Raw genomic sequence first — 20,839 nt, 5'->3', positions numbered from 1 at the left:
CCAGAACAGGACCACTAAAGGGACAGTTTCAGCAAACTTGAAAAAAAGTCACCACCTGCCCCTGAACTATTTCAGTTCCCCAGGCTCTGTCTGTGCCTGCAGGGCAGCACAGTGTGGCTACAACGCACTCCCCTTCTTGAGGGGCTGGCCTGCATCTCCCAGCATGCAGCAGTGTCCCCCTACCTACAATGGGAAGGGGGGACAGGTGGAGCCCTGCTTTCAGCAGAGCGCGGCTGGCTTGTCACAACCCCTCCGTTTACTTGATCCCTCAATTTTCTGTGGAAGATCAGCTTGGACAGAACAGGTGGTGATGATCCCAGCTGCCCTCACAAGTGAGTCACCCCAGTGTAGGATTCACTGGGGGGGCGGGGTGTGTAACCCCATTCTTGGGAGTTGTCCCCTCACAAGCAGGGAGCACAGGGCCATCAGCTCTAGCCCCTTTTGGCAGCAGATCTCAAAGCACTTTATGCAGGTCAGGCTTAGCCCCATTTTACAGATAAGGAAAGTGAGGCACCTGGTGGGGGGGAAGGGACTTGCCCTAGGTCACTGTGTTCTACCCACTAGACAACACTGCACAGTCTCTTCCAGACAGCACAGATTGAAAACAGGACCCTGGTATACAGCTGGCAGGGGTGGAGATTACAAGATTTGTTTTCACGCAGCGAGTTGTTTAGCCAGGAATGGCTATTGCCAACTTAGCAAAGGGAGGAGATGGGAAGAGAGGAGTTTAAAATCCAGTTATATTTAAACATCCCTGACTTAACGCTAAGTCTTGGCCAGGAAGAGGGCAAATACCTCTCCGCCCTCTGAAATTTTCCCAGGGGAAAATCTGGAGTCGTCCTGCCCTCAGCAAAGCTTCCCACAAAGGGATTTTGGCCCTAGCAATTTTCCTGCCTGAATTTAACCTAATGAGCAGAAAGGAGGCACCCGCTCCATGTGGGGGGTGCTTGACCATGATGGGGTTAACCTATAGTTCACCATAACCCCCCCCACCCCCCGATCAGTTGGCACTGGGCTGTGTTGGGGCGGGGGCAGGAGCTGTAGGACTGGGAGAAAGGGGAGAGGCATAGCGATCAGAAAGACAAGGATTTCCCTCCTTGTCCAGCTCAAAGAGCCCTGCTTTGGCGGGAGGTGAGTTGAGAGCTGAGGCTGTGTCCATGGAGAGCAGGGCTGAGACCCCCCCTCCCCAACTCATTTCACAAGTGGGTGAAGCAGTTGGGAACAAGCAGCCCCTGGCAGGATTCAAACCAGCAGCTCACAGTTCCCCTCCCTAAAGCACAGAGCCCTGCCCAGGCACCTGCTTGAGGCTGCGCTGCCCCCGGTGGAAGGAAGGGCCCCCTCCAGGTGCCAGGACCAGCTGGGGGGCCATGAACTCCTGCTGGGCCTGCAGGCGGTGCCGATCAGCTGAAGACTCCACCGTGTCCAGGAAGACTAGGTGCCGGCCCCGCACCACCAAGCCGTCATAGTAGACCCCAGGCTCCAGCAGGGGCTCCCCCACGCCGCGGTTGTCGTCGTAGAGCAGCCGCCGGTGCACCTAGCCGCAGGGAGGGAATGTCACAGCCGGGCGGCCCTCGCTGTTCTGCTGCATGGGGGGTGGGGGGGGGGGTGGGAGCGCCACCTGCTGGCCAGGCCTGGGCTCTGCACAGGTGCAAGTCTGGGGCACATGGGGTGCCACCTGCTGGCACAGTTCGGCTTCTGCAGGAAGGGGAGGGGAGTCCACCCTTTCTCCTCCCCATCCACCTCTGCCCGGGGGTGGGGGGGAGGAGGAAGAAGAGGGGCAAGATTCTTCTCTCCCCCCTTCCCCAATCTCTCACCATGAGCTCCATGGAGCCATCAGCCACGCTGCTGCCCCCCTGCGAGCGATCTGTCAGCACCGTCAGCTGGAACTTCTTGTTCTAGAGAGAAGAGCGAGCCCAGAGCTAACGGGGGTGGGGGGTGTGATGCCCTGCCAGGGAGGGTCACTCACCAGCACCCTCTGCTCCCTACAGCAGGTGGCAATGGGAGCATTCCCCCCTACCCCCCAGCAGCTCTGTTGCTTTTCCATCCTCTTTTGTCTGCCTGCAGCTTCCTGACCCCTTCGTGCACTGCATTCCCCGTCCCCGTGGCTGTAGGGGGAGCAGATAGGCTGGGATCTATGCAGGGAGCACTTGGCGGGGGGGGGGGGGAATCAAGAGAGTGGCAGGTGGGGCTGCATTTCTTCCTTCTGGAACGGCCTCCTTTGTGTGTCTCTGCAGCAGCAGCTCCTGCGCTTGTGACACTACATTCCATATTCCTCAGTGATATTTCAATACACAATTATGGCATAATTATGATGCATTTTGCACAAGATGGGTCATGGGAGGTGTCAGTGGAAAAGGGACGATTTGCTGAATGATTATCCTATTTGTATGCATGGATCATTTTTGTATCTGAAGTTATATATATTGGCTGTGTATTTCAGATGTATTTCATTTGAGGCTACGTCTATACTACGCACCTTTGAGCGACCCAGCCATGCCACTAAAAGGCACGCAGTGGCACTGCTGTTTGTTGGCAAGACTGAGCTCTCTTGCCAACAAAAATCTTCCACTCCCAACAAGCGGCGGTAGCTTTGTTGGCAGGAGAGCACTCCTGCTGACAAAGCTGTTCACGCTGGTGCTTTTCCTCTGCAAAACTTTTGGCGTGCGGGGGTGGGGTTCACACCCCTGAATGACAAAAGTTTTGCAGACAAAAGTCCAGTGTAGACAAAACCAGAGTAACACCCACAACCAGCCTTTCAGGTACAACAGGGAATAGCTAGTCAGGGCTGCTGGACTATGAAAAGGCTTGGCCTTCTTGTAAACGTTTCAACCGGCCTGTAAGTAACAGCTGCTATTGACCCAGCAAGGGCCTGAGACCAGACCACATGATACTGGACTCCATGTTGGGTACCTGTATTTTTCCACAAACTGGGTGGGATCTGTTGTTGAAAAAAAGGGTTCCCACCATATGTTTAAGCTATATAAGGTGGGGTGTGACAGCATCTAGGGGCCTCACTCCCCACCTAAGAGAACTCCCGGAAACACGTGAGGACCAAAGACTGAACTGGGGGAAGTGCTGGGCCCAGGCTAAAGGGATTTCTAGCCTGTGAATGGAAACGCAGTATACTGCTTGTATCAACAGCCAAGGTGAGAGATTATTAATTCATATCCAGTCTGTCATTTTAGGCTTCCTTTGCGGTTTTGTTTATTTACTAGGTGATAGATTTTAAGTGATAGCAAACAGAACTTGTCGTTAATAAACCTGTTTTTTTGCTTTATCTAACCCAGTGTGCCTTTGAGTGAAGTGTCCTGCACCACCCTGATGAGCCACACCTGGCATGGAGGGGCAGGGCCCTGGGGTGTTTCTGGGGCAGGCCGGGTCCTTGCACTGTGTCAGAGTTGGGTGCAGCCTCACTGCTGAGTATGGCCCAGGGGGAGCTGCACAGTGATCTCCCACCTCTATGCAGCCAGGAGCCTGTGTGCCCCAGGGCCAGGCTGGAGCCTCCACATTTATTTGACAAAAAAAATTTGCAGAATTTTCAAATATTGTGTGCAGAATTGTTAATTTTTTGGCGCAGAATGCCCTCAGGAGTATCAGGTAGTTTAGTTTGGGTGTGTGGCACCACCTGCTGTCATGTTGGGTGATAACAGGGCCTGGTGAGACTGGCTGTATCTCCGGCACAGCAGTGTGGGCAGGGCCAACCCAACTGTGTGTCCTACATGGGCGCAGCGGTTCTCAAACTGCACCCCGGGGTTGGCAACCTGTCACACCCGTCTCTGCCTTTGCTCGAGCCACTGCATGGGCCAGAGCAGATCTGGAGGTGTGGGAACGAGTGACCAGCAGCAGCACCACCTGCTGGCCAGCACTGGTGTCTGCAATGCTTCCCCCCCCAGGATCTTTACCATATCTGGCGCTGTAGGAATCAAGCCCTCGCCATCTTTATGGCATTTACTCCCCCACCCCGTTCCTGTGCAGACAGGACAGTGCTTTATTGATAGGGAAACTGAGGCATGGGGACACGCTGTCACAAGCTCCCACAGCAGACTCATCGGCAGAGCCAAGAACTGAAGGCCCAGGCCAGTGTCGCTACCTACTGAACCATCTCTGTATCTCTCCCCCCCCCCCCCACACACACACACACTATAGTGATGGGGAGGGGACCCAGCAAGATGCCAACAGGGGCCCCCAGTGGCCCTGGTACCTTGATATAGATGCGACTGTTGACGGGATAGTAGTTCCCAGCCACCGCCTCCGTCTGGCTCAGGTTCCATGTGGCCCGATAATCCCGCCTGCCATAAGCACCAGAGCCTCATTAAGCCCCGTGTCGGCCATCTCCCCCCCGCCCCTAATCCGGGGGGGTGGGGGGGGCAGTTTGGGCCTTGCAGTCCGGGGCACTGGGCAGATCCCGAGCGACAAGGCTCCCAGCCCGGCCCTGGCTGGGGAATGGACTGTTCCATAGCGGCAGAGGGAAGCTCCCCCTGTACCTAGCCCTGGTGTACCCAACATGCTGCCACAGTCCACATCTGACACCCCGCAGGGGGAGGCTGCTGGCTAACCATGGGTGGGTGTTGGCCAGGGCTTGTTGGAGTAGCTCATGCAGGGCCCTCCATTCAGGAACCTCAAACAATAATTAAGGCCTGGACGTTCATTAAGACACAGCCCCTTTTTACCAAGGGGAGAAAGGACTCGATAATTCAATGGAAGACATGAGGATGGAACCCAGGAGTCCTGACTCCCAGCCCTGCCCCTCCTCGCTCTAATCATTAGACCCCACTCCCCTCCCAGAGCTGCAGGGAGAACCCAGGGGTCCTGACTCCACCCTGGAATCATCCCCTCCCTTGCCCAGGAGGGATCGCCCCACTCCCAATGTCTCCCCGCCCCCCTTTACCTCCGCTCCAGAATCTCCCGCCCGTTGGAGTCCGTGTAGAAGCGTCCGTCCGTCTGCAGGGTCGTCTTGAAACGGCTGATGATCTCCTTGCCCAGCCCGTCACTGCGGCAGAGGGGGCAGCAGGGTCAGACGTGGGGTCTGGCAGCACACGGATTCCCCCCACCCCCAACACTTTCCATCTCAGCTGTGTCGATGGGGGGGGGTGCTCCCCTTGAAAAGCATCATGGGGATGGACAAATTGATGTGCCGTCAAAACTCCCAAATACTTGCATTTGGCAGCAGGGCTGCAGTGCCTCCCATTTTATAAACCTGGTTCCCTGGTCAGACTATCTCTCTCATGCGGCACCAGGGCCAGGGACTCCCATAATGCACCACCTCCTGCCCACAAGAGGGGAAGCTGTGGTGCATCGTAGGAAATGCTGTCCAACTAGGGAGCCCAAACCAGAGAGAATGGAAACGTGAGGCACTTGAACTACAACTCCCATGGCGCATTGCTCCAGCCCCCACCCCAAGGGGGAGGCTGTGGTGCACCATGGGAGATGTAGTCCACCCAGGGAGTCCAGCCCAGAAAGGAAAATGGGAGCATGAGGCACCAAAACTACAACTCCCATGGAGCATGGCAGCAGCCCCTCCAAGTTGAAATTACTTTGGTTTTCAGGCCGTGTCCTGTAGCAAAACCCTTCCATTTCCCACCCAGCTCTCACACTCACTCTACAGGGATGGGCCCCACCGTCCACTCCAGCTCCACATAGGCCTGCCCTGCATAGAGCCGCACCACCTGCGAGCACCACGAAGAGAAGTTCTGGTAAACCTCGTGCACCAGCTTGTTCTGGACCAGAGAGAGAGAGAGAGAGAGAAACACGTGTGTGCGGGATCCCCTCACCCAGCACTGCCTTGCAGGCACTTCTGGGTTAGGGCATGGGGGGGTGGGCACAGTTCAGAGCAGGATCCCACATCCGATGCTGAAATGCAGCTGCTTCTGGGCCGGGCTGTTAGCAGCCCACAGAAACTCAGCACAGCGTTGGAGGAGAGTAAGGAAAGGATCCTGTATTCAGCTGGAAGTGCAATGAGGGGAGATTGCAGGATCCTGAAAGGGGTTAGCTTTGATTGAGACATCACAGTAAGGTTAAGGAACATGCAAGGGGATCTTCAATGGTCATTGCCAGGTGGGACCATAGTTTTAAGTCTTACCCAAGAGCTAGCAACTCTGCTCTAACCCAGTGGACTCCAGTTCCCCAGCCAGACTTGGGAATAGAACCCAGGCATCCTGGCTCCCAGCCGTCCCCCCTGCTCTAACTGCTAGATCCCACTCCCCTCCCAGCTAGCTCAGGGCTAGCGGCATAAGGGAATAGGAGACAAGAGACTTCGGCTCCGACACCCAGCCCCCTGGAGGTTCCCACACGGGGGATGCCCCCACCACCTACCTTCACCAAGTACGTGCGGGCTCGCCTAGCCACAGGGAGGGGCTCGGATTGGTTGGGCCGGAAGATATATGCCCCGGAGGCCTGGTCGCTGTCGTCATTGCCAATGCTGGCATTGTACCTTGGCCAGGGGCAAGAGGGGGGTGGGTGGTGAGACAGCAGCCCCTGAGGAAGGTCCAATTGGCTGCCCAGAGCATCATGACCCCAATGCCAGGGAGACACACTCCGCCCTGCCCACCTACACACAGCTTCAGCACTGGCCAAGGGATCAAACTCTCTCTCCTGGCTATTACCCTGCTTTACAGCTGGGGAAACTGAGGCACAGAGGGACAGAGAAGAAGGTATTCACTTGTGCTCAAATGTGAGTCAATGACAGAGCTGGGAATAGAACCCAGTAGTCCTGATCCCCAGTTCCCACTGCTCTACCCACTAGAGACCACTCCCTCCCCAGAGGTGGGGATAGAACCCAGGCGTCCCAACTCCCCCCAGCTCACTGACCAGAAAAAGTTCTGAGACACAGGCAACGAGATGCTTTTGTCCAGGTTCTGAATCTCCATCAGGAGCCCAGTGACCGGGTCGAACAGAACCCGGAGGTGCTGTGGGGAAGAAGGCAAGAACATCAGTAGACCATGACCGGAGGGACAACCCACTGCAGGGCCCTCATTCCTCCACCTCCGATTACCCTCCCCTCCACCTGGGGGTCCCCCAGAAGAGATGCCCTGGGTCAAACAGACCAGTCCCTACCTGGTCAGATCCTCCCAGTCAGAAACTAATCAAGCGTCATCTTAAAGCTCGTTAGGTTGTTTACCTCCCACTGCTCCTATTGGAGGCAATTCCAGACATGGCTGCCTCTGATAGTTAGAAACCCCCTTCTCATTGCCAGCCTGCATCGATTCCTGGCCCGTTTATCCCCCTTTGTTCGTGTGCCAACATTATCCTTTAGCTTCAACAGCTCTTCCCCCTCCCGAGAAGCCTATTGCACAATATTTATTAGGCATATTACGGTAGCGCCTCCAAGCCCCAGTCATGGGCCTGGGCTGTATTGCGCTAGGCGCTGTACATTATTTATTAGGTGTATTACGGTAGCGCCTCGGAGCCCCAGTCATGTACCAGCTGGAGGTGGACTGACAAGAACAGAGACAGTCCCTGCCCCAAAAGAGCTGGCTGCTCCCTTGCCCTAGGAAGTGAAACTGACCTGACAAACAAAGTGAAACTGACCAGGCTGCACCCTTGCTCAGGACAGTACCTCATTCTGGATCTCCCTGAGGGACCAGGTGTCCACCCGGGGCTGGGCCTGCTCCCAGATCCGCTTGGCTAGCCTGGAGCGCAGGTCCCTGTTGGCCGTCTTCGAGATGGTGTAGGTGCTGTAGCCCAGGGGAGGGGCTGAGGCTGGGAAGATCAACTCGTGGGTGGCGTCTCCCCGGCCTCGCCTCACCGCCCGGGTGAAGTTTGAGACGGGGACAACCTGGAAACAGAAAGAAAAGCCGTCTGAGGCCCCATCGGGAGAGTCCGAACAGAGATTGTGCCACATGGGGACACCACGGGACTGATACACGGAGCTCTCAGGTTAAGCAGAGTCAGGCTTGGTTAGAACGTGGATGGGAGACCAAGGAAAATCCAGGGAGGGGGCTGTCTGTCAGCTCCTCAGCACTCCCCCCTCACAGTCAGTGCTGGCCCCAATGCCACAGAGCAATGCTAGGGGGCGCTGTGCTGCAGGGAGAGGGGTGGGAGCTCAGGAGGGGGCACTCCCTCCTTGGGGTCAGCGCTGGCCCCAGTGTGCACTAAGGGGCACTGCGCAGCAGGGAGCGGGAGCTCGGTAGGGGGCACTGACCCCAATGCCCCAAGTATCTGTGGACACCATCGCCCCCTAGAGGATGCAATCAGACCTGCTCGAGCGCATGCAATCGTACCACCCTCTAGTGGTGGCAGCAGGCAGAGCCTACACGAGCTGCAATGCTACTGCCGCTAAGAGACCCTCCTGTTGCTAGAAGATGCCCGAGCCCAATCCCAGCTAACAACTGAATCCCCTACAGGCCCACGACACGGGGGGCTGGGGGGGGGATGGAAACAGGTCAAGCAGGCAGCCGCAGGGAGGAGAGAAAGAACCAAGAAGGAAGACGCTCTGGCCCTACCTCATTCGGCACCATCTGTCCGTTGGGATTGGTCACCGAATACGAGGCTCCTTTCACAGGCAGCCGGACGTTCCAGCTCACACGCCGTCCCAGCGGGTTGTAGAGGATCACCATGAACTGGACAGACAGACAGACCCAGGTTAGCGGGACGCCCACCCGATCCTCCTCACCGCCAGCCAGAGGGAGCGGGTGCTATTCACTGGCTGAGCCCGGAGAGGATAAAAGCCGTCCTACAATCGACACGGTAAGGGCGAGTCTCCTCTAGCTCAAGTAGCCACCTGCCTTCTTGGGGCTGGTGGAGCTGGGTTCTAGGCCTGGCTCCCCTCCCGCAGTCTATACAACAACAAGGTCCCACAACTTGACTAGCCTTACGGTGCCGGCGAATTCGGTGAGCGGGCACACGCTGATATTGAGGTAGTTGCAAAAGATGAAGTTTTCTTTGTTGCCACTGATGCTGGCCAGAGCGTTACTGACCAGGACCTGCAAGAGGAGAGATGCCTCCCATCAGGTGAGAGACGAGAGATTCATCTCCTCACACACACACACACACACACACACCAGCTGTGAGTTTGACTCTAAGGGGGGCACTGCGCTGCAGGGAGCAGGAAGGGGGAGCTCTCCCTTCACAGTCGGTGCTGACCCCAGCAGCTTCCTGGGCAGTGATGCGGCCGAGGGGGGGGGAACCATCAGCCCCTCCCCTTCCTCCCTGTTGCGCCATCCTGCACCGCCTCCCTGGAGACGCAGGTGAGGGACACGTCGCTCAAGGAGCGAGGCGAGGAGGCGAAGGGGGGAGGCGAGCAGTGAGTCAGCAGTGAGTGGGGGTTCTCGCGGCAGACTGGGGTGTCTGGCAGGGGAGTGAGGAGGCGAGCGGCGGGTAGGGGACTGAGGAGGGATGCAACAAGCCAGAGACGGACGGGCAGGGGGGGCAACCCCCCCAAAAACCTTACCTAAATAAATGACAATGATCTGGATGTCTACATGCGCGTATTATTTTATTAACTTGAGGAAAAAATAAATAATTTTAGGAAAAAGTGTCAGTGTGGCCACAAGCAGGAGTTGGTGGCCGCACTCTGAGGCCACCAAAAGATTTGTTGCGAGAACCCCTGCACTAGGGGGCACTGCAGGGAACAGGGTGGGGACCGCTCCTCTCACAGTCAGTGCTGGCCCCCGATTCCCTGCACGGAGTGGGGGGCCCCAATGCCAGTATGGACCCCAATGCCAGAGGGTGGCACTAGGGGGTGCTGTGCTGCAGTGAACAGGGCGGGGCACTCTCCTCCCATGGTCAGTGGTGGCCCCAATTCCCCAACATGCAACTAGGGGGGTGCTGCGCTGTGATGGGCTTGATAGAGGAGGGAGCTCTCCCCTTGGGCCCAGCATGGACCCCAATGCCTGAGGGCAGTGCTAGGGCTCCGCTGGGGACTAGAGAGGTTAGCTGAGGATGCACTAAAGAGCATGCTTAGGCCACGAGACAGATATTGCCGGGTCTCCACAGCAAGGCATCACCAGGGCCACCCTTTGCTGAGGAGAGGAGTAGGGAGTTATTAGGGGGGTCCCCTTTAACTGAAGAAATCCCCTTGCCCGGGGCTGAGATGCAGCCACCTCTGGGGTGGGGCAATAGCAGGTCCTTGGCTACACCGACACCCCCTCTAAGCTGCCTTTTCCTTGGACCACGAGGCATGCTCGCTGCAGGGCGACTAGAGGAGGCAGAGTCAAGTTCCGGGATCTCTGGAGGGGAACAGGGGGCCAAGGAGCCAGGGCACGTACCTGGCAAGCGTCCCAGCCGGCAGCCAGGCGCTTGGCGTAGTCATTAGCCACGTGCTGCTTCTCCGTCCCGCTGACGGCGTCATGATGCTGGGCCACCGCCATGGCCCGGCCTGTGGAGGAGCCAGGGCATCAGGGGCGGAACTGCGCCAAACCCACGGGGTGGGATGATGCAGGGGGCAGGGAAAGGGGGATTGTGTGGCCAGACACCCCCCAAATCCAACCTCTCCAATAGGGGGCTGGACCTGCACCTCTCCTGCCTGGCCTGAAGACTCCCCCCGGCCCCCAAGCTCCAGCATCAACTTGGCAAACTGCCCAAGGCCACACAGACAGAAGCAGAACCCAGGAGTCCTGACGCTGTCCCCTGATCTAACCACTAGACCCCACTCCCCTCCCAGAGCCAGAGCCCAGGAGTCCTGACTCCAATCCCTGCAGCACTGCTTCACGTTGCTGGACGCCTGTGTATGGAGGAGGCAGCACTACTCTCTGCTGGCTGCGACAGGAGCTGTTCCTTTGTTCTATCTTCCCCTAGTGGCTGCAGGGGGCAGGATAAGTTTGGGGGGAATCCCGATAATGGGGTGATTCACGGCGCAGTGGCTCACGTACGGAGCACGGCACTGTCTCCTTCCCCGTAGGGGCCCGTCCTCGCCACCGGACCGGCCAAGGCTTCCAGCTGGTTGCAAACCTGCAAGGGGAGGGAGGGGGAAAAGTGATGAGAAAACATTTATTGGCATCTGGTAATTCTCCAGGAGGGACTCGCCGCTCCCATTTCATAGAGGGGGAAACTGAGGCACAGAGAGGGGATGGGACCTGCCCAAAGTCACACAGAGCCAGGGACTGAACCCTGGCTCCCAGCCCCTCTGCTCTAACCACTAGACCCCACTCCCCTTTCAGAGCTGGGGGACAGAACCCTGGAGTCTGGCCCCCTAGCTCAGACCTCCTCGCTGTCCTGCTCAGGGCAGGGCGCTGGGAAGACCGACAGGCAGCAGGTCATAGGGAAAAGGGACATGGGCGGGATCCCGGACTCCCTGCCCCCAGCTGGGGACGCCCACCTGTAGGAAGTTGTTGCTCAGTCGCTCGTAGCGTTTGAAAGCCGGCCGGCTGGTGAAGTAGCCTGTCCAGAACTGGTGCGGCCCGTCAGCGTAAGGGAAGAAATCGTCGTATTTGAGGGACCTGTGCGACACCAAAGAGGATCTCCTCTGCAACTCATGGGTCCAGGAGACCCGGACCTTCTCCCTTCTCAATCCACCCCACCCGCACACCGCCTGGCCAGAGGGGGGTAGCCTGCGAGCCAATGCCATAGCTCAGCCCCTGAACCCAGCACCAGCCACTCCCAGGGCCCGAGGAACAGAGAGGAGGGTTATAATGGCATGAAAGAAACTAAAGACAGCTGTGCTCATTTATATACTCCAGTGCGGCAATAGGGGATGCTGTGCAGCAAGGAGCGGGCTCAAGCAGGGAGCACTCTGCCCTTCCAGTCAGGGCTGACCCCAAGGCGGCACTAGGGGGCGCTGTGCAGCAGAGAACAGGGTACAGGCTCAGTAGGGGGCGCTCTGCCCATCCGGTTGGTCCCCAGGGCGGCTCCATCTTTACCCCTCCAAAGGAGAAGCACCAGGGGTTGGCAAGACCATCCTCTCCACCCTAGCATGGGGGGTGTGGGACAGCGCAGGCCACCCCAGGTGGGTTCCCGCCAGCCCCACGCCGCCCTCCGGCCCCGGTGCTCACCACGACAGGTTGGCTTTGAAGAGTTCCCACAGGTAGCAGGTGGGGGTGGAGTAGAGCACGTGAACCTGGCTCCCGTTGAGTTGCTGGAAGAGACACAAGGGGGGTGGAGGAAGTGGTGGGGCGATCGGGCCAGGTGGGGGATGGGCTCTGTCGTCCCCTAGAGGCCAGTCAGGGTAAGGAGTCTGCTGCAGCCTCCAGCTACCGGGCCTCGTTCCATAGCTCAGGCAGCACGGCCTGCCGCTCCCAGAGCCCGAGGACCCGGGTTCGAGCCCAGCCGTTGTCCCATCAAAGCAGGGCCCTGGCGAGTGCAACAGGCCTCGTGCGTGGGCCACACGGCTGCCCCCAGGGGCCTGGCCTGTGCGTCAGGAAGTGGGAGCCTAACCCTCTGCATCTGGAGCGGGGGAGCCTCTCCCGGCCCAGTATGCATCCCAGGTGGGTCCCCACCGGACAGGGGAAGCCCTGCCCCCAAGGGGCTCCTGCCCCTCCCTCCGTTACCTGCGCGTTGACATGTTTGATGAGCTTGTCCATGTTCTTGTACCACAGGTTGGCGTTCTCGTACTGGAAATCCGAGCCCATCGTCATGACGATGTGGTTGGTGCGGTAGTGCTTGGCCTGCAACAGAAGGAGACGCTTCAAGCTCCCTGCTCGGAGACACCCCCGGGCTCGGTACCCAGATCCTGAGCTAAGGCCTCCCCGTGGCGAGAGCCAGGCAGACAGCCAGCACAGGGAAGAGCAACATTGTTTTGGCAAACCAGAAGTGTTTTTTCTGCAGGAAATTCTGGCTTTGCAAAACGGGCAGTGGGCGGAAAAGTCATTTTGACGCGTTTCTGACCCTGCGGGGCAGGGGTCCCGGGGCACTGGGCCGACACACCGGTCACCGGAGACCGCCTGGAGAGTCCCCCAGGGAGACTCCCCCAGGGCGATCTTGGGGCAGAGGAGGAAAATGGAGACTGGTCCAAAATATTCAGCTGCGTATTGCAGCTGAACAGAGACTGGCTGCATGTCACAGGGGCTGGAGCTGTCCCTGAGGCAATCCCATCACAAGATGTGATCCTTACGCCCCTTTCTGGGGCTGGTCTGTTATTACCGAGCACAGGCACCGCGTTCCATACTCTACACGAAATTATTACATCGGGGCAGAAACGGCATCCGGCCACACAGTGGTGAAGCTAACAATGGACCCAAGAAACTCACATCCCCCAAAAGGGGCTTTACTACAGCCCCTCTCTGGCTATAAAATGTCACTTTCCCCCATGGACCAGCAATTCCCCACCCAATCTCCAAGCAGCCTCTAAGTGCCAGCCAATCACAAAAGTCAGCCACGAACAGCTGAGCGTCCCCCGACAGTGGAGGCAGGAATCGAACCCAGGAATCCTGACTTCCAGCCCCTTGCTTGAGCCACTACACCCCACTCCCTTTCCAGAGCCAGAAACAGAACCCTGGAGTCCTGGCTCCCAGGCCCTTTGCTCTAACCCCTAGACATAAGGCCAGCTGGCTGCAGAGGGTCCCCTCCCAGCTCTCACCTGGGCAGCCGCGGTTCCCAGGAAATACGCCACCAGGCTGTCCACATTGTTCTCATCGCTCACGTCATCCACGATGGGGCTGTCGGAGCAGAACTGGTCCCAGCAGAGGGACTGGGGTGGGTTGTAGCCGTTGGGGAGGACACCTGGATGGAGGGGGGTGGGGGAACAAGATCACCGGGGGCATAGGCACCTGGGTGGGATCCAGCCAGTGATACAAGGGACGATGCGGGTGTCGAGGGCCAGCACAGAGCCAGGGCCCACAGCTCTGCCTTGTGAGGGCCTTGTGGGGCCCACCCACTGATGAGCACAGTGGCAGGCAAAAGGAATTGGCCCACAGGGGTGCAAATGCCAGGGAGGGAGGGGGCTCTGGGGGAAGAGTGAAATCCAGGCCCCGAGGGGGGAAGATCAGACTCTGTCCAGCCAGGAGTACAGGCAGCATGGCCCAAGGGTGCTTGCTCCCAGCCCGATAGGGGCAGAGGCTGGCAGTGGGGAAGGGTCCCTGGCCCCTCCCCTGATCTGAAAGGGCCCCCAGCACTTGGCTGGGTGTGGGGGATTCCCAGGTAGACAGGGGAGCGTGTGCTCCCTGGGCACCTCCCCAGGCACCCAATCTCTGCCCCCACCCCCGAGTAGGGATGCCACCTCTGAAGTACAAAAAAGAGAGGGGGGGGGGAACAAAAAAGCCCAGGGGGCGGGACCCCCAGGCCAGACCCTCTCCTCCCCTCCATCCTAGGCCCCCAGCTGGACACCCCAGGTCCCATCAGGTGGGTCGGCCTGGAGGAAGCCTTTCTGCTTCTGCCACTGCCTCCCCCTCAACCATGAGTCTGCCCCCCTCCAACACACACACCTGGAGCCCACCCACCTGCCAGCCCTGGCTGCCCATTAGTCCATGGCACCGTCTGTCTGTGGCACAGGTGCCCCGCCCCCCAAAACTGGGACGTTCCAGACTTGCCAGAACTCCAGCTCACCGGTGAAGAGGTCAGCCCCGGGAGGCTGCAGGCTGGCGCTCGCTCTCCAGATCTGCTCCATCTCCCGCAACTGCTCCCGGTTGGCTTTGTCCTGGTAATCCAGTCGGCCGAAAAAGAAGCCGTCAAAACCCATCTGGAAAGGGGATGGCGGCAGGGGGGGTCAATGCCAAGAGCCTCAGAGAGCCAGCAAACACTGAGACCTCGCAGCTAGAGCACTAGACAGGAACTCAGGAGACCTCGGTTCTATTCCCAGCTCTGCCACTGGCCTGCTGGGTGACTTGGGGAAGTCCCACCCCTACTTCGTGCCTCGGTTTCCCCACCTGGAAAATGGGGACAATGCTCCTGACCTCCTGTACAAAGCACTTTGAGACCTGCTGATGGAGAGTGACACACACTGTCCCCAGCAGGCTACCCCCTTGGCCTCTGAAGTCCCTGCCTGTTGGGGGGGGCAGTTCCAGGCCCCCCCAGGGGACCTCACCTGGGCGAAGAGGGAGGCCTGCTCTCGGGAATGGCCGAAGGGGTCAATGTGCCAGGCGGCGCGGGGCCGGCCGCACTCCCCGAAGGTCTCCTGCAGGAAGCGCAGCCCCAGCGTCATCTGGTCAATCATGGCATTGTAGTGGGCGGCCGCCTCGTCATTCATGCACCAGCCGCCATTGATAAATTCCAGCTGCCCTGTAGGGAAGGAGAGGGGGCGGGTCGCCCTCAGCGCCAGGCGAGCAGGGAGGCCGGGCACCGCTGGGATCTGCAGCTGCCTGGTGGTGCCGGGGAAGGAGAGAAGCCAGGGACTTTCTGAGGGTGTGGGGCAGCGTGGACATAAGATGACACTGGCCGATATCATGTGTGCATGTGAGAGATGCTGATTCACACAAGCAAACACTGTGTGTGTGAGGCAGACACACACACTCACACGTGTAGGCTACCTGCAGCTAGGAGTGTCTGTCATCTGCTTTTTTACACCATGCCAATAAAGATCTGAATCAAGTTGTGCGAGAGACACAAGGCAACCCAAGCAGAAGCCCCACATGTACGTGTGCGAGAGACACACCCCAGACTTTTGCTCCCTCTGTGAGTGTTTGTTGTGAGGTACCCACCAGTACAGGCAAAGGGTCAGTGTGGGAGAGCGAGATCCACACACTGGGACAGGCACTGGTGTATACAGTACAGGCCAATGCAGGGATCTGATGTGTGCGCTGGCACACACACACAGGGAGTTTGGCTGGGTTGTTGTGTGTCCTGCCATGCACACCCACTGACTGACCCAGGCATATTATCTGGCATGTGTCTTTCACACACTAGCCTGTAGTGACATTGCACTCCATATGCTTTGTAAAAATATGTTTATAAGTGTGAGTATGATGTAACTGGAATATGCTGTATGCAAAAGATCTCTTGTAAGGCATCATTACAAAGCTTAAAATCCACTGAGTGTGGTCATCCTATTCGTATGAATGTGTCCTTCTTGGATCTGAAACTAGGAATTTGAAGTATAACTCTGAGGTCCTATTGTAATTATGCAAAGTGTGGGCCAATTAATGATGGTTTAGAATCTTGATGGCTCCCACTGACCAGGACAACTGGTTGTAAATGGTTTGTTTACCTGCAAGCCTTCCTGCGTACATGTATAGAAGAATGAGGTCTTACAGTGACATGTGATCAACCCCATCTTAAACCTGGAGCTTTTTCCATTTAGAAGGGGGGGGTGGGGACCCACAGAGACAAAGGATTCCTGCCTTGTACCAAAGCTATAAAAGGGGGTGGAACAGAACAAAGGGGGCTGCCAGTCATGAGAAATGTCCTAGTTACCACCTGAGCTGGAACTAACAAGGTCTTTACTAGGGGAAAGGATTGGGCCCAGACTAGGAAGGAATCTAGTCTGTTGAAAAAGCTTATTGGAACATCACTGAGGGTGAGATTTACCTGAAATCAGTTTCTTAATGTATTAGGCTTAGACTTGTGTGTTTGGTTTTATTTTGCTTGGTAATTTACTTTGTTCTGTCTGTTATTACTTGGAACCACTTAAATCCTACTTTTTATACTTAATAAAATTACTTTTGTTTATTATTAAACCCAGAGTAAGTGATTAATACCTGGGGGAGCAAACAGCTGTGCATCTCTCTCTATCAGTGTTATAAACGATGGACAATTTATAAGTTTACCCCGTATAAGCTTTATACAGAGTAAAATGGATTTCTTTGGGGTTTGGATCCCATTGGGAACTGGGTGTTTGGGTGGTGGAGACAGGGGACCTGCTAAGCAGTTTTTGGTTAAAGTCTGCAGCTTTGGGGGCATGGACCAGACCTGGTCTGTGATGCAGTAGGCTAGCGTGTCTGGCTCAACAAGGCAGGGAAAACAGGCTCAGAGGTAATTTCAGCACATCAGGTGACAGTCCCAAGGGGCACATACCTGGTGCATGTGTCAGTGTCAGAGACACACACCCCCACACCCAACTGAGGCAAAGAATCCCTGTGAGTGTGTCTCCCGCTCCGCATCTGCCCCACCTATGCAGACGCCCCTCTGTATGAGCGGGCTGGGGACACCACCAGACCCAGCAGTGCAGGTCACTCCACCTTCTGCCGCAAGAGCAGCACCCGGCTGGCAAGGGGTCCCTTACCCTCGCTGACCAGCTGCCTCACCGCCTGCTGCATTGGCTTCGCCTGCAGCCGCCACCAGCGGTAGAAGAAGGCCACCTCGACGTAGATAAAGCGCTTGGTGGGGTCGGCCAGAAGCTGGGGAATGACTGAGTCCAGGATGTACTGCACACCGGCGTGCTGGATGTTATTGCGTGCTGCGAAGGGAAGGCATGGGGCTGAGCGGAGACGTCCAGGGACCCATAAAGCAGGGACAGCAGTGAAGCCAGATCCCCCCTACCCAGCCATAGCACCTCCAGGAGGGCTGGATCCCCCCCTAGCCAAGGATAGCACCCTTGGGAATCTCAGATCTTTCTGTCTCTCCAGAGCAGGGATAAGCCTCCCTCCCCATAAATGCTCTGCACCTCCTGCAGTTCAAAAATCCGTCTCCCCCCAGAGCAGGGACAGCATCAAGGTGAGATCAGTTTGCACACACAGCACCCCCAGAGTCTCAACCATCCACCAGCCAGCCCCCACCCCATGGTCCATTCCCCACCCACTAAATCAGCCAGTTCCCACTCCCCCCGGCCTTGGTTGAAAGGCCCTGTGACCTAGGCTTCTGCTTAAGTCACACCCATCCTGCACTGCTTTCTCTATGGCCTGAGAGATAAGATGCTCCAAAAGCATTAATGTTTCCACTAACTATGTGCTGGCCTTGACTGATGTCATGGAAAAGCCGCCCACGTGAGATGCGGCCTCTAAAAGGTGAGTAAGACCACGGGCTTATTATGGCCTGCGGAGAACAGCAGGGAAGGACAAAGGTTCAACACGTTCCTTGGCCTGGCAAGGACGGATACAAAACGCTCTGAGGAAGCATGATGTAATGATGGGAGGGAGGTGGTGGGGGTTAGATTCCTGGCTTCTGGGAGAGGAGTGGGGTCTTGTCATTAGAGCACAGGGGTTGGGGAGACAAGGACTGAGGACTCCTGGGTTCTATTTCCAGGTCTGGAGAGGGAGCAGGGTCTAGTGGTTAGCGCAGGGTGGGGATTTCGGGACTCCTGGGTTCTAATCCCCACTCAGATTCACTGTGTGACCACAGGCAAGTCCTTTCCCCCAACCGTGCCCCGTGAAGCTAGGACACTTAGTCTGTGAGTGCATGTGAACTGCCATGAAATATTCTGACAGGCGACACAGACTTTATCAAGTATCTGGCAGGGAGGCAAGGTGGGATCTTCCCCCAGGCCTGAGATAGGTCCCTACAGCCCAGCCAGGGTTGGGAGGTGCTCTCTACCTCCATCAGAGGAAGTAAATATGACAACGAGATTAAGATCTCTGAGCAGCGCTTCCTCCCCTGCCCACACCTTGCTGCAGAAAGTAGCCCTCCCTCAGCTTGGACTCATGCAGGGTCATAGCCAGCTCTAAAGCCAACAGAAACAGGGATCAGATAGCGACACTGGCCTTCAGATTTGATCCCCCTGCGTGGGCTGGCTGGCTTAGTGTGTTTGGGGAAAGGGGATCCGGGGTGTTTCTGTTCTCTGGGAAACAGGGACAGCCAGAGTCTATAATTTCTGGTTCTGCCACTGGCCTATTGGGTGACCTTAGGCAAGTCTCCTCACTCTGTGCCTCAGTTTCCCCACCTATAAAATTGGGATGACAACACTGAACTCCTTTGTCAAGTGCTTTGAGATGTACTGATGATGAGCCTGAGGTAAGAGACCGGGATTAACCCACTGAGTCTGACGGCAGCAGCTCTGGTGCACGGAAACCCTCCCTCCCGCCCCTTGCACGCCGTCTCCGCCACATACCTCCATAAAAATACTGATCCACTGTTTTCAGCCAGCCCACGTCGTTGTGCGTGTGAGGGATCAAGTGGACATTCAGCATGTCTGGTTTAGTGGCCGGGCAGGACTACGAGGAGAAAAATAACTAGACATACTGCAAACTGGAGGGGAAGGCCACAGCGTACAAACAAACGCCATTGTAAGAGTTCTCGGGGCCAATAGGAGATACCTATCTGAACGGATATTGCTCGATGTAGCCAAAGAAGTTGCTAGAGGTGGAAAGAGGCAATTGTCTTCTTCGCAGCCCCCTGCTCAGAGCTGGACTGCTCCCTGCACTAGATTCTCCAGGACAAACAGTTACTAAACAATAAATCATGTGCCAACAGCAGACTGAAGGAGTTTTTCCATTGATGTAGTTAATCCACTTCTCTGAGAGTCAGCAGCTAGGTTGACAGAAGGATTCTAGCTGTATCTACTCCAGGGGTTAGGTTGTCCTAAGTCCAGCACTCATGGCACTAAATATTTCCACAGCCCTGAGCGACAGAGCTCGGTCAATCTAAGTGTTCAGGGTAGACCAGGAGTACCTGGCTGGGGAGTCAGGACTCTTGGGTTCTAGCCCCAGCTCTGGGAGGGAGGCAAGGTCGGTGGTTAGAGCAGGGAGACTAGAAGTCAGGACTCTGGGGTTTGATCCCCAGCTTGGTAGGAAGAGTGGGTCTAGTGGTTAGAGCAGGTTAGAGCTGGGTTCTACTGTCTGCAACCTTGAGCTGCAGGCTCCCCAGCTGTAAAATGGAAAGATTTCACCCTGGCCAGGGTGCTCAACTTTGCAGAGCTCACAATGGGAGGTGGCTAATTATCGTAATCATCATCTCACTGAGAGGAAGCAACAGTTTAGGGAGATGGTGCGGGAGGAAAGGAAGAGGAACAAGCTGCAGAAACAGACAAAGGCACCAATCTGCACAGTATTAATCCCCTAGAGAGCCCCCCACCCCACCTCCAGCACTGCTAGTGCTCAGCCCAAGCTCATGTGTTCAGTGCTCCCTGTTTTACTGAACTTGGGAGGGGCGGGGGTGACCCTGGAAAAGGTTAGTTATATGCTACTAGGACGAAGCATTGCTTTGAGACCCAAGCTCCCTGCCACGGCCAAGAACTGGGCGGGGGGGGCCCCCCCTCTGGAAATTAGACCCAGCCACTGCAACTGTCATCTAAACTCTGGACTGTCCTGCCTTCCCCACAACACAAGAGCACCCCCCACCCCACTACAGATCCTCATCCCCCCTTCATCCCAGTCTCAGAACCCCCAATGCAGCTGGGCCCTCCTCTCACTCCTTCACCTCCCCCTTCTCCAGCCAAAGCTCACCCACCCCTCAGAAACCCCTTCCCCTAGCCCCCTTTACCCCTTCCCCCAACCCTCCCTCACCTGCTGCTCCCCCCAAGAGATCTCCCCTATCCCACCACTGCCCACTTCCCCAGAGCCCCCCCAGTGTCTCCCCTTCAGTCAAAGCCCCCTATTTATCCCCTCCGCACAAAGCCTCCCCCAAAAGCTCATCTCCCCAGACCCCCTACTTCCATTAGCTCCTCCACAGGCTCCCACTTCCAGCCCCCCAGACCCTCGCTCTAATTCCATCCTACTGCCCCTCTCTCTCTCTCAGCCCCTTTGGCTTCTTCGCCCCACCTCGCTCATCCCAAGAGCCCCCCTACCCCTTAATCCGTCTCCTCCCCCGCCCCCCAGCAGCCCACTCTCCCCATGTCCCTCCCCTGGGGCTCCCTGTCTCCTCCGATTCTCCTCTCCTGCCCACTGCCTGCCCCGCTTCCTCAGTCCCTCTCCCTACCCCCCACCCAGACCCCCGCCAGGGCCCCCGATTCTCCTCCACGGGCCCCTGTTGCTGCTCCCCCCCCCTCACCTCGTAGCCACAGCCGGCCGCGGCCGCCCCCAGCAGCCCCACGCCCAGGATCAGCCCCACGGGCAACCCCATCGCCCGCCTGCAACCGCGTCCCCCGGCGCCTGGCGAGCCGGCGGCTCGCGCGATCACGTGAGCAGGCCTCCACGTGACTCCCCGGCCACGGCGGCCCGCTTCG

The 20,839-nt window shown here is 57.4% G+C and overlaps 2 protein-coding genes across 2 annotated transcripts in view; one reads left to right on the top strand and one right to left on the bottom strand.

The window, feature by feature from the left end:
* TRMT1 (tRNA methyltransferase 1) overlaps nt 1–3,332 on the top strand; it is a 16,002-nt gene extending 12,670 nt beyond the window's left edge. Inside the window, exon 17 of the mRNA XM_043506929.1 lies at nt 3,288–3,332. Within this exon, the coding sequence (XP_043362864.1) occupies nt 3,288–3,302 (15 nt within the window). The 3' untranslated portion in view covers nt 3,303–3,332. The remainder of the gene's footprint in view (nt 1–3,287) is intronic.
* MAN2B1 (mannosidase alpha class 2B member 1) overlaps nt 1–20,839 on the bottom strand; it is a 22,469-nt gene extending 1,630 nt beyond the window's left edge. The window contains exons 1-21 of the mRNA XM_038378139.2: nt 20,665–20,839; nt 18,788–18,890; nt 17,027–17,200; nt 14,894–15,087; nt 14,416–14,548; nt 13,451–13,593; nt 12,423–12,539; nt 11,928–12,010; nt 11,255–11,375; nt 10,809–10,887; nt 10,206–10,315; nt 8,814–8,921; nt 8,442–8,558; nt 7,556–7,774; nt 6,808–6,905; nt 6,313–6,430; nt 5,599–5,717; nt 4,889–4,990; nt 4,202–4,289; nt 1,815–1,895; nt 1,298–1,534 (exon numbers count right to left, since the gene is read on the bottom strand). Coding sequence (XP_038234067.1) covers nt 1,298–1,534; nt 1,815–1,895; nt 4,202–4,289; nt 4,889–4,990; nt 5,599–5,717; nt 6,313–6,430; nt 6,808–6,905; nt 7,556–7,774; nt 8,442–8,558; nt 8,814–8,921; nt 10,206–10,315; nt 10,809–10,887; nt 11,255–11,375; nt 11,928–12,010; nt 12,423–12,539; nt 13,451–13,593; nt 14,416–14,548; nt 14,894–15,087; nt 17,027–17,200; nt 18,788–18,890; nt 20,665–20,736 — 2,616 coding nt within the window. The 5' untranslated portion in view covers nt 20,737–20,839. The remainder of the gene's footprint in view (nt 1–1,297; nt 1,535–1,814; nt 1,896–4,201; nt 4,290–4,888; nt 4,991–5,598; nt 5,718–6,312; nt 6,431–6,807; nt 6,906–7,555; nt 7,775–8,441; nt 8,559–8,813; nt 8,922–10,205; nt 10,316–10,808; nt 10,888–11,254; nt 11,376–11,927; nt 12,011–12,422; nt 12,540–13,450; nt 13,594–14,415; nt 14,549–14,893; nt 15,088–17,026; nt 17,201–18,787; nt 18,891–20,664) is intronic.

The sequence above is a fragment of the Dermochelys coriacea genome, chromosome 20 (assembly GCF_009764565.3).
Source record: "Dermochelys coriacea isolate rDerCor1 chromosome 20, rDerCor1.pri.v4, whole genome shotgun sequence".
NCBI lineage: Eukaryota > Metazoa > Chordata > Testudines > Dermochelyidae > Dermochelys > Dermochelys coriacea.
This window is presented reverse-complemented; position numbering and strand designations above follow the sequence as displayed.